This window comes from Erythrolamprus reginae, chromosome 6 (assembly GCF_031021105.1).
Source record: "Erythrolamprus reginae isolate rEryReg1 chromosome 6, rEryReg1.hap1, whole genome shotgun sequence".
In the NCBI taxonomy this organism is placed as follows: domain Eukaryota; kingdom Metazoa; phylum Chordata; class Lepidosauria; order Squamata; family Dipsadidae; genus Erythrolamprus; species Erythrolamprus reginae.
Genome location: NC_091955.1, coordinates 61,114,082 through 61,134,931, shown reverse-complemented (window position 1 = coordinate 61,134,931; position 20,850 = coordinate 61,114,082). Strand labels below are relative to the sequence as shown.

Here is a 20,850-nt window from a genome sequence, read left to right as displayed (position 1 = left end):
TATAAAATTTATGCATGGTATGTCTGTATGTATGATTGGTTTCTTAAATTGGGGTTTTTAAATTAACTTAAATATTAGATTTGTTTACATTGTCTTATTATTGTTAGCCGCCCCGAGTCTATGGAGAGGAGCAGCATACAAATCTGATAAATAAATAAATAAATAAAAATCTCGCTTGGGCACATGCGCACACTGGAGATGTGGAGATGCACAGGCAGCTCAATTTTCGCTACCGGTGTGATGGCGTCAACCGTACCAGTAGGAACCCGCTATTAATTACGGTTTAGATGCCTTGTAACCTCAAAAAAAATTTCCCCCATTTAAACAGTTCAAAAATATTTTTTCAGTGGATAGAAAAACTCACCACAATGTTAGATACACAAAGCAGAGTCCACACAGGATTTCCTAGCTTGGAAGCAGGTGAAATACTATGTTGCCAAAATAATAAATTAGTGAGTACTGGATTTGAATCAGTGCTCCTTCTTTGTGCTGCTTTTTAAGCCTAGACTTCTGAACAAAATCACTTTCCCCTCCCTTTTGTGTCTTGCAAATGCCAATATTTTAAGAGTTTGTAGGCATGCCTGAAGTGCAAAAGAATGAGAGACAGAGGAGATAAATTCATGGACTATGTCTTATCTCAAATGAATATCCTTTCCTAACCTCGTGAGCACTAAATGCATTAAATGTTCCCTCTGTATCCCACCAGCTACCATAAACAAAAATTAGGAATGTAAATGTAAAAGTTACAAAGTTGGGGAATTCTGGAAAAACAAGTATCTCTCTCCTGGATGCATTGGAGATGAAGATTTACTAAATGCCACAATTATTACCTAATTTCCAGATGAACAATTTGATCAGAAAGTCCTCATTCTCTTTCTAAATATGAAGTGTTAATGTAGACACGTGATCACAAAAAGAGTTGTATTACATCAAATATTTATTCTCTCGTTAAGACAAGGGTATTTGTCCTGCCAGCAAGAAGCCACTAATGTGATTGCAAAATAAGCAGGATACAAACCGCTTGCAATGCCACATATGGAACAATCTTGTCTGCCCACCTCTATGACAGTGTACAAACCAAGAAATTTCATCAACTAAAAAATAGCATTGCAAAATATTTACAGAAGCCACCCAAACACAAAAGCCTGATGATCAGGTTTATATGTAAGAGATTAGAACCAGAATTTACTCTGGTAAACTATGTATTTCTTCTGATCACTAAAAACACTCAAGACAATATACTTCCCATACAGCACAGACATAACCAAGTCTTTAAGAATTGATAATATGACAGTGCCTTTTCTTCCATTCTTTAATACGATTTATCCTCCCAAGTATGATCATAGATTGAGATGGAAGATACTTTATTGTCACAAAAGATGTTGCTCAACTGGATGCCACTATAACATGGAACCCCATCCCATAAAATAGAAATCTTAACCGATTGTCACAGAAGCCCCTCCATTTCCTTCATAAAAGCTTCATAAACATCATCCTTGGTCTGCACAGAAACAGGGGCAGATGAGCCAGGTTTAGGTGTTGTTTTGATTATCTGAACAGAAAGCTCATCATCAGGTTTCCTCAGGACAGAGGCAGCTGTTCCCTTATTCTCTCGCCGAACTCGAAGAGCTGTAGGCACAAACCGGGTGATCTCAGCCTTGGGGTTTGTAATCTGTGGCTTGGCACTAATCGTCGCTGTGGCTTTCTTCTCAATGGTGGCTGCACTGGTATCATCCGCCTTGGGGCGCTGAATCAAGCTAGGGGGGGCACTCAATACACCTGGATTTGGAATGGGAGCAGGTGGGAATAACCCAGGTGGAGGAACCAAAGGAGGGCGTAACATGCCTGGGCGAGGAGGTGGAATACCTGCAGAAAGAGAAAGCGTTAATTCTTCTGATCTTTGTGAAGAATAAAAATTTAAATTTCAAATTATGTACTGTGTCTCAGTTAAGATTCTCAAGAATTCTCCTAATCATAAAACATTCATTGTGTTTGTTTCCTTATATGCACAATGTTTATATGAAAATTCAAGAGATCTACCAAGAAAGATTAATGCCAAGATACATATCCTAGTGAATTTTATTTCTACCTACACAATTCATGTATGACAATATTTACAACAGCAGAGCTACAGACCAGCAGTTGAATTCCAAATTATAAACATTCCTATCATTTGCTAACACTGTGCAGTTCAACAATAGTTATTTTCTTCAATCACAATCTCTCACATTTCATGGAATCTCAACTTAGAATGTTCTACGACAGTGATGGCGAACCTAAGGTGGAACGAGGAGTCATATCTCCTGGCACATGAGCTCAGCTCCAATTTGCATATGATTTTTGGCTTGCCCGGAGGCTCTGGAAGGGCATTTTTGGCTTCCGAGAGTCTCTGGTGGGATAGGATAGAGTATAAGTTTTTCTTTTAATAGCTTTTAAATTGTAGTATTAATTGGATTTATATTATTGTTCTGTTTTTATATATGCTGTGAGCCACCCCGAGTCCTTGGAGAGGGGCGGCATACAAATCCAATTAAATAAATAAAAATAAATAAATTCCACCCACCCCCAGGCTCCAGAGAAGCCTCTGGAGCCTGGGGAGGGTGGAAATGGGCCTACTGGGCCCACCAGAGGTTGGGAATTGGGCTGTTTCAGGCCTCCGGCAGGACGGGGAATGCGATTTTCACCGTTCCAGGAATTGGATTATGGGTGTGGGCACTCATGCATGCACAATAGCACACGCTCACACACTTTTGGCACCCAAGGAAAAAAAGGTTCGCCATCACTGATCTACGAGATCTCTGTTCTACTAGAAACCACTGGAGAAACAAAAACATCCCACTTCTAAATTATAACATTACCTGGAGGAGCTGGAGGTGGCAGACGCGGTGGGGGCCCACGAGGAGGGGGGCCAGGAGGCAAACCAGGAGGGGGGCCAGGAGGAGGGCCAGGTGGCCGACCAGGTGGAGGGCCAGGAGGTAAGAGCCGTGGCAAAGGTCCACGCAGTCCAGGCAATCCGGGTGGTCTTAAGAAAGGAGGAGCACCTAAAAGTATCATACAAATACATGTTAGTTGACTATTCCTCAATTAAGGGCAATTCTTCAGTAACATCTTCTAATTTGATCTGGTTTAAATTTAAAAATGTTTCAAGAATGTGTTGTTTACAAAGCACTCCAATTCATTTCATGAAAAAGGTGACTTAGCAATTAAAACATATTTTCTTTCCGAATCAAGTTCTTCCGTATGTACACGCAGAGTAGTATATATACTATATCTATCCATTTGTCACATGTATGTAGAATCTTATATATCCATTCCAATTTGTCACAAAAGAAAAATGGGGTGTGTGTGTTGTTTTGTGGCAAATTCTGTTGAGGTAACTGAAATTCAGCCTTGTGTAAAATATAGCAATCTTTGTATAAGATGGAGTGGCTGTGGGTTTTGCCTCCCAAGGACAACCCCATCTGTCCATCCATTACCCTGGTGGGGGAGGAATCACTAACCCCCTCAGAGAGGGTCCGCAACTTGGGTGTCCTCCTCGATCCACAGCTCACATTAGAGAAACATCTTTCAGCTGTGGTGAGGGGGGCGTATCTCCAGGTTCGCCTGGTGCACCAGTTGCAGCCCTATTTGGACCGGGAGTCACTGCTCACAGTCACTCATGCCCTCATCACCTCGAGGCTCGACTACTGTAATGCTCTCTACATGGGGCAACCTTTGAAGAGTGTTCGGAAACTCCAGATCGTGCAGAATGCAGCTGCGAGAGCTATCATGGGCTTCCCTAAATATGCCCATGTTACACCAACACTCCGCAGTCTGCATTGGTTGCCGATCAGTTTCCGGTCACAATTCAAAGTGTTGGTTATGACCTACAAAGCCCTTCATGGCATCGGACCAGAATATCTCCGGGACCGCCTTCTGCCGCACGAATCCCAGCGACCAGTTAGGTCTCACAGAGTTGGCCTTCTCCGGGTCCCGTCAACTAAACAATGTCGTTTGGTGGGACCCAGGGGAAGAGCCTTCTCTGTGGTGGCCCCGACCCTTTGGAACCAACTCCCCCCAGATATCAGAGTTGCCCCCACCCTCCTTGCCTTTCGTAAGCTCCTTAAAACCCACCTGTGTCGTCAGGCATGGGGGAATTGAGACTTTCCCTTCCCCCTAGGCGTATAAAATTTACGCATGGTATGTCTGTATGTATGATTGGCTTCTTAAATTGGGATTTTTAAATTAACTTAAATATTAGATTTGTTTATATTGTCTTATTGTTGTTAGCCGCCCCGAGTCTACGGAGAGGGGCGGCATACAAATCTGATAAATAAAAAAATAAAATAAATAAACGACATCAGTGCCCCTACATATAGCTAGTTTAATAATAAAACTGCCTGTTCCAATACCCACCTGGAGGGGGCCCAGGAGGGAGGCCAGTAGGAGGCCCTGGTGGTCTCAAAGGTGGTGCAGGAGGTGGTCCAAGAGGGGGTGGCCCAGGCATCGGAGGTGCTTGGATCTGAGTTGGAGGGACAGGTTGAGGTGGAGGTTGTTGCTGGGGTGGATTTGTTTGAGAAGGCGTTGAGGATCCTATTTCTGAGTGTGATTCTTCTGTGGTTTGCTGCTGCGGCGGTTGCTGAGAATCCTCTGCATCAGAGTCATCTTCATCGTCATCATCCTCCTCTTCAGAAAATTCTTCTATCTCTTTGCCACCCTCAGGAATTTCCTGACCTACAAATAATTACACCTCTCTCTTTACAACACTTAATAAATTAAGGATTGTGGATAATAGACGAAAATTCCTTTATGTGTTTTCTTAATGTTATGGAAAATTTAAAAACAAACATATTTTCAATCTTTATGATAAAACTGCACTCTAGACATAGGAATTACCTTTACTATGCAAATAGCAGACAAGGCAAATGTTAAGTAATTTCAAGGTTATTGAGCAAGTGTAGGAATTTATTATTTTATTCCCTTTCCTACCGCCGTCTGGATAACTACCCTTTATTTATGGCTTCTAGCTTGATTGCAAGGGAAGTTTTCAGGGGAATCGGAGAAGTTTTCATTAAACAGAAATGTGTTTTCTCATTTGGCTGGAATCTAACAAAGATTGTGTAAATGAATGTAATAGGTACAATATTGTATCTACTTTGAATCTGCCTTGCAGATTAATGGTGGACTAAAATAAATAGTGACACACTAAAATCAAGAAACTTATATAAATGTTTGGAACAGATCACCCTGGTCAAGAATAAAACTACACTTATAAAATGGTTTACTATATTTTTCAAATTTAAGATATGCAGACATCAACTCCCAGAATTCCCATCTGTCCAGCATTTAATTAAAATAAAATATCTCACAAATCCTCAAGAGACTTTTGCTTGTACAAACTAAAAGTATGTCCTAATGTGATTCCAATAAGAGCATGTGCTACCATAAATCTACTAATCTTCTAGTTAAGATAAATCTGCTTTAAGTCAGTTACAATTGGAACAAATTTCCATTACAAACTGAATTAAATGTATTTATCTTTAGGTTCTCAAATGGGATGATACTGTATGCTCCTTTACAGTTTCCAGGTTATAAAATTTTAGTTCTTTTGTGTTTATACTTGGCTCCATTTTCAATGCTTTTAAAAGTTCACTCCAGATACAGTTTTTTCATTTGGCTTTTGTGAATTAATTTGCACTTTAGTTTTACTTTTACTATTTTACTTGGTATATCAATTATTGACTAAAATAACAGCAAATAAATCAAATTAAATTGTAAGTGTTCGGAAACTTCAGATCGTGCAGAATGCAGCTGCGAGAACCATCATGGGCTTTCCCAAAAATGCCCATGTTACACCAACACTCCGCAGTCTGCATTGGTTGCCGATCAATTTCCAGTCACAATTCAAAGTGTTGGTTATGACCTATAAAGCCCTTCATGGCATGGGACCAGAATATCTCTGAGACCGCCTTCTGCCGCACGAATCCCAGCGACCGATTAGGTCCCACAGAGTGGGCCTTCTCCGGGTCCCGTCAACTAAACAATGTCGGTTGGCGGGCCCCAGGGTAAGAGCCTTCTCTGTGGCGGCCCCGACTCTCTGGAACCAGCTCCCCCCAGAGATTAGAACTGCCCCTACCCTCCTTGCCTTTCGTAAACTCCTCAAAACCCACCTTTGTCGTCAGGCATGGGGGAATTGAGATATCTCCCCCGGGTCTATACAATTTATGTATGGTATGTTTGTATGTATGTCTGCTTAAAAATGGGGTTTTTAAAATATTTTAAATAGTAAATTATTAGATTTGTTATGAACTGTTTTATCGTGTTGTGAGCCGCCCTGAGTCTATGGAGAGGGGCGGCATACAAATCTAATAAATGAATGAATGAATGAATGAATGAATGAATAAATAAGCAAGCAAGCAAGCAAGCAAGCAAGCAAGCAAGCAAGCAAGCAAGCAAGCAAGCAAGCAAGCAAGCAAGCAAGCAAGCAAGCAAGCAAGCAAGCAAGCAAGCAAGCAAGCAAGCAAGCAAGCAAGCAAGCAAGCAAGCAAGCAAGGATTTAATAATTTGAAGGACAATGAGTGCAAGCAAGTTATCATCTGAAATGATTTCATCACAATTGATTTGTATTAATACCCCACATCCTTTAATATACTGAGTTCTTAATATAAATCCTTCCTTAAAAGTTATCCTGGATATTATTTCTTTAAACAAGTATCCCTAGCTTGTAGCTAAAAATAAAAATAAAAAGAGCATTGGACAGAGGGAAGATTTTTTTAAAAAATTATTTACCAGCCATCCGCAACATCATGGCTTGAAGTGGTGTCAGTTCCTTCAGGTTCTTCTTCTTTTTTCTTGATTTTCCCGGAATGTCAGCAAAACGTACACTATGACCTGCAAAAGGATGTGATGAAATATGAATATATTTTTTTCATCATCAATCAGTGCTTTTATCAGTTTTACCAATATCTAATTTCCTAAAAGTTATCTATTTGGCTTTTAGTTCAAGAATATAGCAATTTCCTCCAAAGCCTATTGATGTGCATGTTATAAGTGCAATGTTTACTAATTTTTCTTTTAGTTAATTCTGATCCAAATGGTTTTTCTTAAGCTTACCAGACTTCTTGTCTTCACCACCTTCCCTGTCAGCATTGTCTTCATGTTGCATGAACTCTTCCCCATCGCTGTCAGCATCACTTCTGTCACTATCACTATCATCAGTAGTGTCATCATGCTTATCCTGATCCATATCGTCAGGGTACCCCTCATCTTCACTTGTACTGGAAGCATCTTCATCATGGCCTCTTCGACCTGTAAAATTTAAGGTATGTTTTATCTGAGACAAGTGGAGGGGGTTCTACCACATTTGCTTTTAAAGTTAAAACAACAATAGTTTTCCAGCTCTTAAGAACACAAGGTAAAGAGACAAAATAGATGGCATATTCAGAAAATATCTATTTTTTTTCTTTTTTTTAATAATCTTTATTAAATTTTCCTTTAAAAACAAACTTTATACATCAAAGACAAAAACAAGTAGAACATTAATGTGTTTCTTTTATAGGTGCTCCATACTATTTTTCTGAATATTTACAAATTACAGCATTAATATAGTCTATTATTGATATAATGTAAAAATATTTTCAGTAAATTGAGTCGCCTATTTCTTTTTCAACAACTATTTCATCTGTTTTACTTACATAGATATCTAGTTATTTTCATAGGAATACACAGAAAGTAAAATAATATAATTATATATAGTTTCTTCATTTACAGGCCTATTTTATAGTAAATTTTACAATTTATTTTATTTTATTTTAGCCAATTGTACCAAAATATCTATTTTTCTAATGACATAAAGGGAGTCTTTGACTTATAACTATTTGTTTAAAGATGGTTGGCATTAAAAAAAGTGGCTTATGACCTGTCCTCAAAGTTACGATGGTTGCACCATACCCGCAGTCACACGATCATGATCTGAGCATTTTGCAATAGATGCTTACTTAACTAATGACTGGTTTCACAGTTCTGCAGTCACAATTGCAATTTGTGACCTTCCTACCCAGCTTCCAACATACAGCCAATGGGGGAAGCTGGATTCACTTAACAACCACAAAATGGTTGTAAATCTGGGTGTGGGTACCTCATGCCTTGCTTAACGACTATACCACATACCACATGGGCATAAGTCAAGGACAACCTGTACTAACGGTTTGAAGAGGGAAAGCCGTTTACCTGACTCTGGACTATAAGACATGTCTTCATCTCTTCTCCGGAGTGGCATTTCAACAGTGAATCCTACTTTACGCCCATACATCTGCAAAACCTGAGGTGGTGGTGGTCCTGGTGGAGGTCCAGGGGGCTTCCGACCAGGAGGTAGACGGGGTACACCATGCCCAGGAGGTGGAAGTACAGTAACAGGCCTGACAGGAGGCCTAAAAATAGGATTCACGTAAGTACAATATTACTAACTTTGGAAGTCTGAAACTTTTCCTAATAAGGAAACCCTATTAGGTTTCTGAACCCTTATCAAACAAACAAGCATGTGCCTCCTTAAACAGATGCAAGATCAAAAATAATTGCCTCCATTTTCAAGCTACCGTGTTTCCCTGAAAATAAGACACTGTCTTATATTAATTTTTGCTCCAAAAGTTGTGCTACGTCTTATTTTCGGGGGGTGCCTTATATTTCTCAAATAAGACAAATTCACAGGCAGAAAAGCTGACACCCCCAAAGAAAGTGTACTGTATGGTACACTGATTACGGTACGGTACCTGTCAGTATGGCACCCACACACACAAACGACGGCACTTATATGTTACAACAGTATACTCCCGCTATTGCAGCTTCCGGCCACCAGAGGAAATACAGTCTATGCACCGTAGTGGAGACTGTAATGGCAGTGAGACAGCAGCAGACTGTGTCTGCTGTACTGGACGATACAAAGCGATGGAAGGGGCCAGCAGGGGACGCCACATTATTACGGTACCGCTATGAACAGCTTTGAATGGTACCGTATGTTTTTCCACCGTACCATATGTAAACTTGACTACGCCTTATTTTCGGGGGGTGCCTTATATTAGCAAATTCTGCAAAACCTCTGACATGCCTTATTTTCGGGGTACGTCTTATTTTCGGGGAAACAGTATCTAAAGATATTAAGATACGATTGCTAAATTTATTTTTAAAAAATTGAAAACAAATAGTATTTAATTATTCAGACTGGCCAGTATTAACTAAACCAAAAAATTAATACTAATCAGATTAATCTACACTCTGATCATAATTGCTTGTGATGATAAAGCAAAAAAAAAAAAAAAGCAATTATGAAACAAACAGCAATTGCAAAATAACCATATAGGATTCTAACTATTTCACCATTCAAGTTGCAATGTAATTTCTTTCTTACCCATAGGCTGATGTCTTTTTGAGAATGGAAGGAGGCTGGGCTCCAGGCAGAGGGATGTCTTGAATGAGGATGTTGGAAGGAGCATGAGGCATGTCAGGTAGAGGGATGCTCTCCACCTCAACATGCTGAGCATTCTGGGGGAAAAATAAGTTTCTTTAACTAGTGCCAATGGATATATTCATCAGTGTTTGCAATATAAGTTGCGTATTTCTATTAATTTTGAAAGAATTATATCCTGAAAATGATTTACAATAAATACTTTTTTAAAAAAAAAATAGCTGTTGAAATATAAAACCAGGAGGATTTTTAAACTTTCCAGTTATAACATGCAACCCTGTTTTTTTTACAAAAAGAAAAACTAATTGAGACAAAGTAGTAACATTTAGAAACATCGAATCAGAATTTCAAATTAATGCAACAGAACCAAGTGATCTAGCAATCTGTCAGTTACAAACATTGAGAAAAAAGGATTACCACATATAAAAAGTTTATGTCCAACTCTGTTCAATAGCTGATTAATAAACTAGTATCACCAAAAACTGAAATATAAGAAAACATATTTAGATACTGCTTTTCAGCAAAACAAAATGGCAATTAAAGTAGTAAACAAGAATAAAGAAGTATAGAAATAATAGTGATACGTCTTTTAGTCTGGTAGTTAAGATAGATAACAAGTAAATTCTACTGGCATCCTCATTTTGCAGAACTACCTCTTGCAAAAATTTCATAACTGCCTAATTGACCTTTTTCTATAATATTTTTTTACTGAAAAAGTACGCCCATAGAAAAAGTAATATAGATTAAGAAAAGTATAAAAAAGAAAAAGTAAATGTGCACCCACAAAAAGAAAAAATGAGTCGAATGGGGAAAAAGGGGGAAATATAGGGGGGAAAACGCGAAGAAAAAAAAATATAGAAATGATTTTCCTTTCATTAACACAAGACTCAGTCCCTCACTTTCTAGCCCCAATGCCTTAACTACTAGACTAAACTGGTCCTGTATTTTATTACTTTATTTAGGTTTATTATTTATATATTATTAAATTTAAAAATGTCAAAAATTAATATTATTTTATTTTTTACTATTAAAACCTCAGCTGGTTTCATTTCACACAATTCTTGTATCTTGCCAATTTTAAATCCATATTCAAAATAGCTTGATTTTTGTTATATCGTGTCTCTTTTTTTAAGCTCCTTTTTTGTCTGTGTCAGACAATCTAAAGAAAAAGTCCTGGGTTCATCATTACCAAACATCCTTAAATTCTTCCAGAATTAAAATTCTTTTCTGCATTCTGTACTAGTAATTCTTCTCCTTTAATTATAATCTTTAATTCTTTGTGATTGCCTTAAATAGCCAGCATTCAAGATCTCCTCTTATACATTTCTCTCATCCAGAATTTTTCACCAGGAAGAAAGCAGAAGTGGTTTCATACACTTATATTCAAAAATGCCTTATATTTTAATAGGGATTTAAATAAACTACAATAAATATTCCTATAATTATTTCAACATCTTATTTCCAGTCAACTTGGCCCCTTTGTCTCTTTAAAAGCTTTCCAAAAATCAACATTCTTGTCATCCTTTTGCTGCTCATTTCCAAATTTAAAAATGTTTTAGAGTTTTAAACTTACATAAAAATTATTTCACTGCAGGCTGAAAGACAATCATCCAGTGTAATAACACTTGCCCTTCTGAAGGTTCTTACTATCCAAAAAAGCAATTCACAAGCCATTTTCCATAAATTGATCAAGGAGAGAAGTGAGCCAACCCAGCATCCTTCTGAAAGCTGCGAACTGCATCTTGGGCAAAACTGACTCTCCCAACTCCCAGAGCTCTAAAATCCACTGGAGACGGAGAAGTATCTGTGTCTGTTTCCAAGTCCTGTCCTTAATTTGGAAAAAGAGTTTGGTGAGCCAATTCATTCTCCTGCTACATTTTCCACTGCAGTCATCAGTTCCACTAAAAGCAAAATCCACCTTTTGCTTTCCTGGAAGTGCTTCCTACCACTGCATCTCCTAAGTGCTTGGCACTGCTTGATTGACTTTAAGATCCATGTCATATTTTCTTTTAATTATGTCATTCAGACAGAAGACATCTTAATGTTTTAAAAGGTTCAGGTGCTTGGACAGAAAGACAGAAAATAATAATTGTAGTAAATATACATTATTATTTATTTCCAACTTTAAGAATTTATATTCACTGTGGTATCCCACTTCAGTTTCTACATTCCTTTAACTGTCTCCATTATGAATGATGATTTAAAGAACAGGTTAATTTCAAGCACAGCTATGTCCACTTTCTTCTTCCCCACCTAATGTTTATTAGATCAATAAAAGCAAAACGATCTTAACGGTTTAAAATAGCAGTTTTTAACTTTTTCCTTATGCAAACACATAATCATAAATATTTTCAGGATGACTATATAAGTCAGAACTGACAACAATGTCTGAAGACATCATGTTTCACACAATCCCGTTCTGTAAGGAACCCTAAAACAATTTTAGTTTTTAAAAATGCCCAAATTCTTAGAAACTATCTTAATTTCATAAGATTTTTTTTGGGGTGGGGGGGGGGGTGTCAAAATCTTTGACTCTCTCTGGTGTTTTTGGCCAATATTTTTTATATATGGGCATCCATACCAGACAGTAATTGAAATACAGTGTTCCCTCGATTTTCGCGGGTTTGAACTTCGCGAAAAGTCTATACCACGTTTTTTCAAAAATATTAATTAAAAAATACTTTGCGGTTTTTTCCCCTATACCATGGTTTTTCCTGCCCGATGACGTCATATATCATCACCAAACATTTGTCCACCTTTAATAAATATTTTTTTTAATAAACTTTAATAAAGAAACATGGTGAGTAATAATCTAAATGGTTCCTAAGGGAATGGGAAATTGCAATTTAGGGGTTTAAAGTGTTAAGGGATGGCTTATGATACTGTTCATAGCCAAAAATAGTGTATTTACTTCCGCATCTCTACTTCGCGGAAATTCAACTTTCGCGGGCGGTCTCAGAACGCATCCCCCATGAAAATCGAGGGAACACTGTATATCAGACACCACTAGTCCTTTGTGCACCATTACTGATCTCAGAACCGCAGGCCTGAAAGAATGATTTAAAACATAGTATTTTATGACAATGACCAGCAACCAATTGCACCATGTTTACTTTTCCTAAGAACCAATTCTTACAAAGGAAGTAACAGTTTGAAATTCTGTAACACAAGTTTACAGAAGGAATATATGGTAAACTATATGAGTTGAACTCGGTTATTTCAGCCCTGCAAATGAAATCAGATGATTTTTAAAAATATTGGTTTTGCTGTGACCACTAATTACTAAACTCTATGAAATCTAGAAAACATCTGGGCTCCTGAATGAAGCCATGTTTGTAAGATTAAATTACATCAATAATATCATCATCCATACTGTTATCCCCAAGACACATATTATGCACAGGAGCAATTCCAAAGAATTAAGACTGAAGAGCAATTTGAAGTATCGACCAACCTTTTTCATGAATACCTAGGAAATAAAATGCAAAACCAAACCAATATTTTAATGCTAATGTGAATAGGTACCTTTACAGCATCAAAGTACTGACTGAGCTGAGATCTTTTCTGCTCGTATTCCACCTCTAGCTTCCGCAACTCCTTATAAATGTCTGGATTCTCCTTCTCATATAGTCGCAGGATACGTTCAAAAGTTTCACGCAGTTTCTTACGCTTGTCCTTAAGCACCTTTTCATTTAATTGAGGCTGTTGTACTGGATTAAATTCTATAGACAGAATTGGGACAGATACATGAAAAAACAAATTGTACAGATCTTCACCTTCCCATCATCTAAGGCAGTGTTTTTCAACCAGTGTGCCGCAAGACATGGTCAGGTGTGCCGCGAAGCTCAGAGAGAGAAAGCAAGAGAGAAAGAAAGCAAGAGAGAGAGAAAGAAAGCAAGAGAGAGAAAGAGAACAAGAGAGAGAAAGAAAGCAAGAGAGAGAGAAAGAGAACAAGAAAAAGAAAGCAAGAGAGAGAAAGAGAGAGCAAGAGAGAGAGAGAGAGAGGGAGGGAAGGAGAGAGAGAGAAAGACAGAGGGAGGTAGGGAGATAGAGAGAGAGAAAGAGAGCAAAAAAGAGAGGGGGGAAGGAAGAGAAAGAGGGATTGAGAGAGAGAAAGAAAGAGGAAGGGAGAGAAGGAGGGATGGAGAGAGAAATAGAGCGAAAGGGAGGAAGAGAGAGATAATTTTTTTGTCCAAACTTTTTTTAGCCGCCCCTCCCCCGCTCAATGTGCCCCAGGGTTTTGTAAATGTAAAAAATGTGCCGTGACTCAAAAAAGGTTGAAAATCTCTGATCTAAGGTTCATAGCAGCCAAACACAATCATAAAAGGCACAGAAAATAGATAAAAGACAATAGCAACTACTTTTTCTGACAATCATTAAAAAAAAAAAAGGTAAAGATTTCCCCTGCATAGTTGAGTCCAACTGCAAGGGACAATGCTCATTTTCATTTATTAACTGAAGGACCTAGCATTTTCTGAAGACATTTCTGTGGCCGTGAGGTCGATATGACTGTACAATCGCCTATCACTTGTTAATTCTGAGTTTACTTTCTCACACAGCAATGGATAATGCCTGTTGAACTCGTGTTTCTATCGCATTCTTTTTTCTATACGAGTTGAAAAAAAGATTCAAACCTACCCATTTCATCAAGTTTTTCCATGTCTCGAATGATTTGTTTGGGATCCTTCATCTTTAGTACCGCTGCTCGCACCATCATGCGCTGCTTTTTGTTCTGAACTCAGCAGAAAATAAAAGCCAGAAATAAGGAACTGGACTTCCTAGGCAGTCCATTAAATTTACTTAATAAAACGGCAACTTTTTAAAATGTTGAATGTGGTGTATCTGGCTGGTTTATACCTATTCAAGTTTTAGAAACAATATGACACCCACCAACACATCCAAATATAGATTCATTCTTCCTCTCTTTAACACTTGCAGTGGATATAGGAAGTCTACATATCCCTATTAAGATGCCAGGTTTTTGAGATGTAAAAAAACAGACCCAAGATAAATCACTTCAGAATTTTTCCCACCTTTAATATAATGTATATGCTGTGCAATTCAATTTAAAAACAAACTGAAATCTTTTATGGTGAAAAACAACAATTTAAAAACATACAGCAATGCGATTGCCTAAGTGTACATACCCTTAAACTACTTTATTAAAGCACTTCCTGTTTTATGACAACATTCAGTCTTTTGGAGTAGGAGCCTATTAGCAAGGCACATCTTGCCTTGGGAATCTTTGCCCATTCTTCCTTGCAAAAGCACTGCAAATCTGTCTGAAAGGGCAACTCCTATGCACAGTCCTCTTCGGTTGAAATTTGGGTCTGCACTCTAGCTATGCATTCTTAAACTTTTATCTTTTTCTAGTAAAGCCATTCTTTTGATTTGGATGTATTCATGGGGACATTATTGTGTTGAAAGATAAAATTCCTCTTCCGCATTTTAGCATAAACCTGAAGGTTTTCCCACAGTGAGATGGACAATTTAACAAATAAATAAGTAAAATATTTTGAACATTCATAATTTATTTTATTTATTTATTTATTGGATTTGTATGCCGACCCTCTCCGGAGACTCGGGGCGGCTAACAGCAATAATAAGACAGCATATAATAATAATCCAATACTAAAAACAATTAAAAACCCATTATAATAAAAACCAAACAGACATACAGACATACCATGCATAAAATTGTAAAGGCCTAGGGGGAAAGGGTATCTCAATTCCCCCATGCCTGGCAGCAGAGGTGGGTTTTAAGTAGCTTACGAAAGGCAAGGAGGGTGGGGGCAATTCTAATCTCTGGGGGGAGTTGATTCCAGAGGGCCGGGGCCACCACAGAGAAGGCTCTTCCCCTGGGTCCCGCCAAGCAGGACTCAGTTCCACCTGAAAAAAGCAGCCCCAAAGCATAAAGCTGCCACCATCATGGTGTACTTTTGGTGATGCGCATTGTGGTTTCTGTACCAAACATGCTTTTTGGAATTATGGCCCAAAAGTTCAGCCTTGATCTCATCAATCCATAACACTGTTTCCCAGACTTGATGTAAGTTTTTGCAAAATGTAGTCAGGCTTGGATGTTCCTTCTTTATAACAAAAGGCTTCCATCTTGTCATCCTACTCCATAGCCCAGACATAGGAAGACTACAGGAAATTGTTGTCACACACACTACACAACCAATGCTTGTAAGAAATTCCTACAACTCCTTTAATGTTGCTGTAGGCCTCTTGTGGGCTTCTCAGATCACTTTTCTTATTGGGTTTTTTTTAATCCATTTTGAAGCCATATTTTCTCCACTTGTGAATGTCTGCCTTCACTATGTTCCGTGGTATATCCAATGCCGGGAAGGGGGGGGGGGATTTGTATCTTTCTCCTGATACATTTCAATAATGAGATCCCACTGATGTTTTGCAACTTCTTTGCAGATCATGCCTTTTGCTATAAAAGTCAACTGCATAAATGCCGGACAAATCTAGAAGAACAATTGAACTTTATAAAGACTTGATCAAAGTCACCTTAATTGAGGACAGGTGTATACTGACTACTATTTACTATCAGTCTGAAAGTTTTTAGTTAATTCTGAAGACAATCACACCCATACTTATAAGAAGGTATGCACACTTATGCAACTACATGGTTGTGTATTTGTATTATTTTTCCTCCTAAAAGTTTTCCATTTGTTTTTCAATTGAGTTATATAGTTTATGTTATATATTTTTCAGATTTTTTTAAATCTCAAAAACCCGGCTTTTATCAAGGGGTATGTAAATTTTTATATCCACTGTATATACGTAATCATTTCATATACTATCTTCTGTCCATGTTTTATGAGGCAGTTTTGGAATTCTTTTAAAATTTACAGTAATACTTATGAACCATAATCCTAAGCCAGTGCCCTATATCAAATCATACTCAGTTTATTAGGAAACAAGTTGATTAGCTAATATGATTTGTAAATTCTATATTAATACACATGTGTTTAATGCCAGATACAAAGCTAACAGAAAAACATACAGCACTACCAGCCTCTGTTTATAATTTGGCAAAATTTTATTACCTTCTTCAGTTCTCTCTTCCGGGCCTCCTTTCCTACAAAAAGAAATTTAAATTATCAAAAAGATATATTTTGTAAAAAGTACAGTGTAAATATAGAGATAATATATTAATTGGAAAATTTTATATATGAAGATAAAAACAAGATGAAATAAATCTAGTTAATATTTTTAGAATAGTTCTAAAATTACATCATAACTGGATTTCAAATTGGGTGTATAAAATTATGAATTAAACAAATCAGAAATCTGCCAACTTGTACTTTTAAACAATTTGAAATTTAGTCTTCTATGATTTTAGTAGTTATTACCTATTAACAGCAATACATTTGACTCCACTTCCTGAATGTAAAAACCCATTTTGAACAACTGTTGGGGATTTAGTCATAATATATATAATTAGCAAAGAAAATGAAAATTTGGGAGAATAGATAATAGATAGCATACAGGGTTTGGATTTTAAGTCACAAAGCTAACTCTGGGGCAGCTATTCTCCCTCCAACGTACTCTATGTTCTTGTAGGGCTTACACTCCTGGATACCACATTGCATTTCACAGAAAAGGTGGCTACTATCATAAATAAATAATACTTTTAAAATAATTTATTTTATTTTGAGCAACATTAAAAGAAATGAATCATGTATGCAGTTTTACATCATGAACAATTTAATTAAATACAAAAGTTATTTTGCTGCGTAACAATTGTTTTTCAAAGTAATTCAAAATATACATCTATTCTTTTTTAGCATAAAAAGAAAATTTGTTTATAATATTGCAATTTCACATTGATCTGTGTAGTCAGCAAATGCCTTCATTTGTTCAGAGTACCATTATATAGAATGTCACAGTGCCCAATGTATTTTAATACTGCTTTGAAATAGTCATTTTCTGATATTGTTGTAAGACTGAATTATACTAACTGCAGCATCTACTGAAAAATCTAATGCAATCATTAATTCTATTCTCCTTTAAAGAATTAATGGTGTTGTCTACATTAATTTCACATAAAACACACCTACAGTAGTGGGTTCCTCTCAGTTCAGACCAGATCAACTGAATCGTTAGCAACCTGCTGGTGACGCGACAATGATGTCACAGATCCAGTTAGGGTGGTGCCGGTCTATGGGCGCTGCCATCTTTTCCCTCCAATGTTCAGAGACTTTTTCTGTGATCTGATGGCCTCTCCTTGTCCTCTGCTTCAAAAAAAGCCCTCCTGCCTGCCCCCAGGTTAATACCCACCTTTATTTTATTTATTTATTAGATTTGTATGCTGCCCCTCTCCGTAGACTTCCTCCGAAGCACAGCTGAGCAGCTACTCAGCTGTGTTTCGGACTGAATCCACTTCTGAGCATGCACGAGGGGACAAAATGTCACGATACGAACCGGCGGCAAAGATAAGTGGAACCCACCCCTGCACACATATCCATTATGTAATTCCCTTTTAATATAAGCTTTGCAAAAGCACAAAGAATTAAATAAACCAGTTAAAAATACTGTATATCACCATCATTCAACACGCCCTTCTATACTTTCCTATCCTTCTAAATGACTATCTATCACTTCATGTATGTTGCTTTCTGTCTGATCTCTGATCATACACACACTTTTTAAAAACTTCTCACATTTCCCTTTTTCAGCATTTGTCAACTCAATCTAACAACTTTCTTGATCTTTCCATTTTTTTAACCCATTAACTCTTTCTATAGGTTTTGTTTGTTTTTTGCAACTTGATCCTCATTCATTCTCTATGACCAAACCACCTCAATATATGACCTTGATTACAATCATAATTGAGGTCAAATTTCTGTTGATAAGCAAGACAATAAAGCGACTTTTGTCCCATTTTATGATCTTTCTTGCCAGTTGTTAAGTGAGTCGGCAATTGTTACATTAACAACACGGTGGTTAAGTGAATTCAGCTTCCCCATTGACTTTGCTTGTCAGAAGTCCCAAAAGGTGGCCACATGAACCTGGGATATAAATATGAACCAGTTCCCAAGCACCCACATTTTGATCACATGGGATGCTGAAATTGTTATAAAGTGAAAATGTTCATGTCACTTTTTTTCAGATCCATTGTAACTTTGAAATCACTAAACAAATGGTTGTTAAGTTACCTGTATTTTGTACTCATCATTTACTTTTATATTTGGTATGGTCATTCAGAATGGATACTACCTTAACAACACTTAAACAATGTATCTTATTAATCATCCATTTGAAGGACAGCATTCCATTTATGGACAGCTGCAGAAAATGTAACGCTCTGGATTTGCAGGATATCATTTTCATATTAATATTTTTTGGTTGGGTTAAAACTTCTCCATCCATTTTCCACTATAAGTAATATTCTACCAAATATCACTGATTGATTCCTTTTTTTGTATGTTCCCGGTACAACCTAAATAACCTCAGTTCAGACTTTCTGATATATATTTCATTGTGCACTGTCATTTTCATTCATAATTAAATCAACACTTTCACTTTCTGCATAGATGCATCAATCCCATTCCAAAATTGGCATTACTTGTATTCAGATCTACTGTATTCTTTATCTTTGATTTAAAGGCATGCAATATAATTTACTTCAATTCATTAATCACTTTCATTTCATTGATTAATTCATATTATTTATTATTTTTCCTCTCATATTCCAAGCCATTATCTGCATATGCCACAATTGTCACTAGCAGGTTTATAGGTATTCATCCCCACTGTGAATCCTGGTTTTGGTTAAGTGAGGGTAAGTATAACAGAGAAGCTATAGATTAAGTTAGCAGCTTAATCTTACCAGTTTTAATAGCATTCATGCAATATGAAGCATTCCCTGCTGGTGGTAAGGACAGTCTGGTCAGTTTGGACACATGTTGTCCAGTAAACTCAAGCACAACCAAATCCCAACTTTACTCCAAGCATGTTCATGCTGTTCTATGCAAGCTAGATTCTCCAATCTAAAGGTCACCTTAAAATGTATTTTTGGCTACATCCCATAAATTTAGAAAGTACAGTATATGCAACGTATTCATACATGCATTTATTTCCCTAAATATGTGATATTGTTTACTGGTGAACTGTATGGATGCACATGAAGCTGGAACAGTGTTAAATACATAGAACAAATCCACAATGACATATCCTCTCTGTCTCATGTTCAAACTTGAAAAATATTTCAAGGTACTTACGAGCTTGGTCCGTGGGGTTCATGAACTTCCCACTCTTAGTGGAAGATGTAGATCTCCTCCCCATTTTGACTATTTCTCTCTTTTACTATTCCACTTGATGAAACTAGACAAGATAGAGGAAAAAACATAACTTCAGTCATATCCTAACAGAATAATAAGCCACCTTCATCAGTTTCCCATGGCCTTTCTCAAATCTCTTGTGACCACTGCTTCTGCCAAGGAGTGTCTTCAAACACATTCCTGATTAACAGAAGAGGAAAGGCAGAAGACATTGCCCCACAGTTGCTGAATCCAAGTTAATCTTTTTCTTTTGTATTGAGATGACTTGGCTCTGACATGGGGTGACTCGTGATCTGAATTAGATTAAAATGAAGATCCAATACAGCACAACCACACTCTCAAGTCAACAACAATAATAATAATAATCAATAACCACAGAGTTGGAAGGGACCTTGGAGGTCTTCTAGTCCAACCCACTGCTTAGGCAGGAAACCCTATACTACTTCAGACAAATGGATATCAACAGCCTCTATCAACAGTCACTTATTAATATTAAATCAAGTCCAGCGTGAAATATTTGGAAATCTAGAAAGGAGAACGAAAGGGTGCAACTTAAACAATGCTAGATGGGCAAAGAGTGTAACTAACTGTTTAGGACAGACAGGATCCCGGAGAGAGAAATAATCGCCCTTCCTACCTTATTTTTCCTTACCTGCCTCCAAGGCCGAAAGTCCTAAATCTTGAGAGCCAGCAAGGCAAAACTACGGGCCGCGTTTTCCAATAGAGCCCATTCAAACGGGCTCCAGTCCTCCAACTCGATGACCTGCCTCCGGCGGAGAGAAAAAAAAATCGAATCCGCTTCCAGAGAGTTTTCTACTCAGGCGCCATCTTAAAAATCCACGCGATTTTACGGCTGTACCAACACAACCGAGTGCGGGCTAGAGATCCTCGCACGGTGCCCACTTCCGGCCAAAATGGGTGACGTTTGGTCACATAGACTTATAAACGTGCCTTAGAGCATAACTTCCGGGTTAATTGTACACTGTCTTCGGTGCATAACTTAAAGTGTAAGACGAAAGAGATAGTAATTGGGATAGGCGTTGCTATTTTTAAGACACGATCTTATTTTGTTTTAAGATATTTATTGTTGGATTTTATCTATCTATTTATCTATCT

At 37.5% G+C, this 20,850-nt stretch overlaps 2 protein-coding genes across 3 annotated transcripts in view; both read right to left on the bottom strand.

Moving 5' to 3' along the window:
- The window catches only part of LOC139169584 (retinoic acid-induced protein 3-like), a 168,900-nt gene that overhangs the window by 117,783 nt on the left and 30,267 nt on the right, over nt 1–20,850 (bottom strand). The window lies entirely within an intron of this gene.
- On the bottom strand, nt 920–20,649 carry WBP11 (WW domain binding protein 11). Of its 2 annotated transcripts, none has more exons than XM_070755974.1 (12): nt 20,387–20,649; nt 19,675–19,777; nt 16,498–16,529; nt 14,078–14,171; nt 12,965–13,161; nt 9,383–9,516; nt 8,209–8,408; nt 7,093–7,287; nt 6,769–6,870; nt 4,396–4,713; nt 2,859–3,041; nt 920–1,866 (listed from the first exon to the last, which is right to left on the bottom strand). In XM_070755974.1, exons 2-12 carry the CDS (start codon nt 19,736–19,738, stop codon nt 1,448–1,450), a joined length of 1,938 nt encoding a protein of 645 aa, XP_070612075.1. In that variant the 5' UTR covers nt 19,739–19,777; nt 20,387–20,649; the 3' UTR covers nt 920–1,447. The 2 variants fall into 2 exon arrangements, with proteins under 2 accessions (XP_070612075.1, XP_070612076.1); XM_070755975.1 differs by having other exon boundaries at nt 20,372–20,635.